Source organism: Ictalurus punctatus, chromosome 1 (genome assembly GCF_001660625.3).
Source record: "Ictalurus punctatus breed USDA103 chromosome 1, Coco_2.0, whole genome shotgun sequence".
NCBI classification, from domain to species: domain Eukaryota; kingdom Metazoa; phylum Chordata; class Actinopteri; order Siluriformes; family Ictaluridae; genus Ictalurus; species Ictalurus punctatus.
The window spans coordinates 7,489,877-7,494,922 of NC_030416.2; the positions used below are offsets into that span (position 1 = coordinate 7,489,877).

At 38.7% G+C, this 5,046-nt stretch overlaps 1 protein-coding gene across 1 annotated transcript; it reads right to left on the bottom strand.

Moving 5' to 3' along the window:
* Positions 1–1,524: 1,524 nt before the first annotated feature.
* LOC108258710 (fatty acid-binding protein, brain) lies at positions 1,525–2,612 on the bottom strand. The gene is made up of 4 exons (XM_017457583.3): positions 2,457–2,612; positions 2,125–2,291; positions 1,795–1,896; positions 1,525–1,710 (listed from the first exon to the last, which is right to left on the bottom strand). The coding sequence occupies exons 1-4, from the start codon at positions 2,524–2,526 to the stop codon at positions 1,660–1,662; spliced, it is 390 nt and encodes a 129-aa protein (XP_017313072.1). The 5' UTR covers positions 2,527–2,612; the 3' UTR covers positions 1,525–1,659.
* Positions 2,613–5,046: the final 2,434 nt, after the last annotated feature.

Here is a 5,046-nt window from a genome sequence, read left to right on the forward strand (position 1 = left end):
GGGGATGGGTGCTTCTTGGTTGTCACAGGAATATATGTGCAGCAGCTTTGTTTTTGAGGCTCTGCCATGTTTGTAATTCTAACATTATCAGGAATCTCCACTGAATTTCCAACAAAAGCAATGAATCATTTTGCCAGGCTGAATTATTTAACGCCGCCTCACAGCTCCAGTGCCCCCAATTTGATCCTGTCTGAGTTTTTCATGTTCCCCGTGTGTGGGGACTTCCTCTGGTTTTTTCCAGGTTTCCTCCCACTGTCCAAAAACAGGCAAGTAGGTGGACTGAATAATGTAAAATTGCCTGTGAATGTGTGTGTGTGTGTGTGTGTCCTGTAGTGGACTGATGTCCCATCCAAGATGAATTGCAGTAGAATGCAGTACAACCCCAATTCTGAAAACATTATCGAAAATGCAACAGTATCGAAAATGCAAAAAAAAAAAAAAAAAAAAAAAAAAAAAAAAAAAGCATCATTTGAAAATTCACTTCACCCTGTATATTGAAAACACATAATTTACCAAAGGTTTACCAAAGTATTCCCGAGCCCATGTCAGGATATACATTAGTATTACACAGTAACGTCTGAGGGATCGGAGAGCACGCGCATTTCATATTCTACATTCATTACATAAAGTGAAATATTTCAAGCCTTTTTTTGGCTTAATGTTGATGATTACAGCTTACAGCTCATGGAAATGAGATTACAATCACAATAGCACCTTAGTATACAGTTTATAGAAGGGAAGATATTTAAAATTGCACTATTCGGTGTCACCCAGATGTAAATATATATATATATATATATATATATATATATACCCAATCTTTGTGCAATGCCTCTGATTGATTTTCCCTCTTTTCTCAGCTTCAAAATGTCTTGCTTTTCTCCCACAGACAGCTCTCAGATCTTCATGTTGGCTTATCCTTTTTAACACCAAATGCAGTCTTCACAGATGAAACCGAAGGCTAAAGTCAAGAGTAGATATTCAGAGCTATTTATTGTTTAAACAATCAATCTAACAAGACACACCTGGCTAACAAGTAACACCTGTCACCATGTTAAAACGTTTTTTTTTTAGCTGTCATGGCAGGTCTGATACTGAAGTATTGAAAACTGTATAAGACGCTCACTAAACGTAAAATGATGCATCTGAAGGCTTTATTGTTTCTCTGTTATCTTACTGTGGGTTACGACACATTACTACAGGTTAACAAACAGATCATTTGCTGTGCCACCTTTTTCATTTCTCATCATGCAATGAATATTCCTATAATTTCTCAGCCTTGTGATGAAGTTTCAAGTGTGATGGGAAATTTGAACTGAGCAGAGATAGCCTTGTTCATATACTGTACATTACATTGCACCCAAGTCGACTCAATGAATCATGCAACATCGAGAGACATTAAGCTATACTCTTGACATTTTTACACTTATTATGTTTTCAATCCAAATTTAATAGTTGTGTTTGTTCATAAAAAGGCTTAAGGCTTGTGTGTGGATTAAAAAAACAGTAACCTTAATACATAAATCATTTCATGATTTATTTATTTATTAGTATTGGAATCAATTCCATTGATTTCAAAGTTATATGTGTAATATTATTTGCTTCCAGACTGCAGGCCAGTGTAGAAGAAAAGGACAAAGAAGATCACTGATTAAACAGTTAAACCTTCTCATAGATCCGCATTCCTTGAACACCATTAAATTTCAGTGTCTGTAAGATGCAATGAAAAATATATTACTACATGCTTTTCATATAAAATTAACGTAATAAGGGTTCATTTAACAAAACTCTCACCATAATCATGTTGCTCCCCTTGATCTCACGTACAATCGTGGTTTCTTTTCCATCCCATTTCTGCACCTGTACCAGTTGACCTCCCTTAAGGCTTATGACACTCTGGAAAAAGAAATAGACATGCATTTATCTTATGTAGATATTTAAAACCACTACTAGTTTATCAATTGGATGATTGAACCTGTCGTAAAGGACAGATCAACTTCTCAAGATTTACTTCATGCTAGACCTACAATCTTATGCTGTAAGAAACCTGCAACCTCAACAGAGTTTGTAAAAAGAAAAAAAATCTAGCAAACTGTCATTTGGAAATGATTTCTAGGCTCTTACATGGCAGAGCCTCCCATCCTTGGTATCCTCAAAGAACTCCTCATTCAGTTTGAACCTCACATCTCTGGTAAAGTGGCTGTTCTTTATAGTCAAGACTACATGTTCCCCGTCTCGGTGAAAAGTGTCAGTTGGTTTAATCGTGTCATTGTTCAGATCCTGTAAAATACCTGTGAAAATATACGGGGAAAAAAATAACGTCATGAAATCCAAATAGAAATGTGAATAATTGGTCACTATTTAAAAAAACACCAATACACTTACATTTAATAACTACCATACTGTACATAAGAAATTCCACCGCAGTGACATAAAATGAAATAGATACAACTTACCCATTGCTATCAAGTACTCATCAAAGTTCACTTTTTTGACGAGTTTCCATGTCCCAAAGAAGACTTCCATTTTTCGAATGCAGTATCAGACCTGTGTTTACTTAGAAAGCACAAAAATGATGCTCTTCCAAGCAGCTCTCGCTTCTGCAGAGCTGTACGAGATTATTTATACAATATCTTATGGGAGGAGATGCTGTTACAAAGTTCTTGGCCAATATACAATTCTCACATAATTGATTTACATGTAATTTGCTTGTGATTAAGGACAAAAAAAAAGTAGTAAAAGAAACTTGTAAGGTTGGTTCGGTTCTCAGGGATCGGGGGCTAACTGAATGGTTTGATGAGTGTGGAAATTATATAAATCATATGCCATGGCCTTCACAATAACAATAACTCAATCTCAAGATAGTACTCTTCTCCATCATCATCCAGTTGAGATCTTGAGAATTTGGAGGCCAAGACAACAACTTAAACACTTTGTCATGTTCCTCAAACCACTTCTGAACCATTATTGTAGTGTGGCAAGGTGTATTATCCTGCTGAAAGAGGCCACTGCTGCCTTGATTGGTGTACTTGGTCTGAAGTAATGTTTTGCTAGGTGTTACGTGTCAAAGTAACATCCACATGAATGGCAGGACCCAAAGTTTCCCAGCAGAACATTTTCCAGAGCATCACACCTCCTCCACCAGCTTGTCTTCATCACATACTGCATCCTGTGCCATCTCTTCTCCAGGTAAGCGATACACATGCACCCGGCCATCTACAGGATACAAAAGAAAAAGTAATTCACCAGACCAGAACACCTTCTTCCATTGCTCTATGGTCCAGTTCTGATGCTCATGTGCCCATTGTAGGTGCGTTCGGTAGTGGACAGGGGTCAGCATGGGCACTCTGATCTGTCTGCAGCTACGCAGCCCCAGACGCAGAAAGTTGTGATGCAACCTGAAATCGTGTTCTGAAACCTTTCTATCATAACCACCATTAACTTTTTCAGCAATTTGCGCTTTATGTCCATCCATGACCCTGTTACCTGTTCACTGGTTGTCCTTCTCAGAACCACTTTTGGTAGGTACTAATGTCAGTGGCCTCTTTCAGCAGGATAATGCGCCCTGCCACACCGCAAAAAATGTTCAGGAATGGTTTAAGGGAACATGACAAAGTGTTTAAGGTGTTGGCTTGGCCTCCAAATGCCCCAGATGTCAATAAATTCGAGCATCTGCAGGATGTGCTGGACAAACAAAGCTGTGTGACCTTTTCATTTCTCATCGTGCAATGAATATTCCAATATTTTCTCAACCTTGTGATGAAGTTTCAAGTGTAATGGAAAATTTGAGCTGAGCAGAGATAAGCTTATTCATGAGGAGATAGCAAAGTTCCTGGCCACTATACACCGCTCACAATTCCAAAAAAAATTGGGACAGTATGGAAAACGCTTATAAAAACAAAGAGGAGTAATTTGTAAATGTACTTTGACTTGTATTTAAACAAAAAAACGTATAAAGACAAGGTATTTGATGTTTTACCTAATCAACTGAATAGGTTTTTTAAGGTAAATGTTTATTTTGAAATTGATGCATGCAACATGTTTCAAAAAAATTGGGACAGGGGCAATTTAGGATTAATAGCGATGTGACAAGTTGAAATAAGAAGGTGATGTGAAACAGGTGAGGCAATTGTCTAATCATAGTATATAAGGAGCCTCCAAAACAGGCCTAGTCCTTCAAGAGCAAGGATAGGTCGAGACTCGCCAGTCTGCCAACAGATGCATCAGAAAATAATCCACTATTGTGAGAACAACATTCCCCAAAGAACAAATCGGAAGGATTTTAGGTATTTCACCTTCTACAGTGCACAATATAATTAAAAGATTCAAGGAAGATCAAATCTTGGTGCGCAAAGGGCAAGGCCGAAAACCACTTCTGAATGCACGTGATCTCTGATCCCTTACACGTCACTGTCTTAAAAACCGTCATGAGTCTTTAATGGATATCCTGACATGGGCTAAGGAATACTTTGGTAAACACCAAACCAATCACCACGGCATTCCACAGATGCAAGATAAAGCTTTACTATGCAAAGCAGAAGCCATACATCAACACTGTCCAGAAGCACCGCCGACTTCTTTGGGCTCGGTCTCATGTGAGATGGACAGTAGCACAGTGGAATCGTGTTTTTGTGGTCCGACGAGTCAACATTTCAAATAGTTTCTGGATAAAACAGCTGTCGTGTTCTCTGGACCAAAGAGGAAAAGGACCATCCAAGCTGTTATCAGTGTCAGGTTCAAAAGCCAGAGTCTGGTATGGTATGTGGGCGTGTCAGTGCCCATGGCTGGGTAACTTGTACATCTGTGAGGGCACCATTAATGCAGACAGATATGTACACATTTTGAAGCAACATATGCTGCCATGGAGATGTTGTCTTTTCCAGGGAAAAGAAACCTGTAAAATTAATTCGGTCCACATGGCTCGGCGCCCTGAATGGGTTGATGAGTATGCTATGGCCTTCACAGTCACCAGATCTCAAGTCAGTTGAACAGCTAAGGGAGATTTGAGACAGTGCTCTTCTCCACTATAATCAGAAAACACCACTT

Excerpts from the sequence above, each read along its gene's own strand:
- LOC108258710 (XM_017457583.3), bottom strand. The coding sequence starts at position 2,526 with ATGGAAGTCTTCTTTGGGACATGGAAACTCGTCAAAAAAGTGAACTTT. Across the intron at positions 2,292-2,456 it reads TGAGTACTTGATAGCAATGG|GTATTTTACAGGATCTGAAC; the intron begins GTAAGTTGTATC and ends ATATTTTCACAG. Across the intron at positions 1,711-1,794 it reads AGGGGAGCAACATGATTATG|ACACTGAAATTTAATGGTGT; the intron begins GTGAGAGTTTTG and ends TGCATCTTACAG.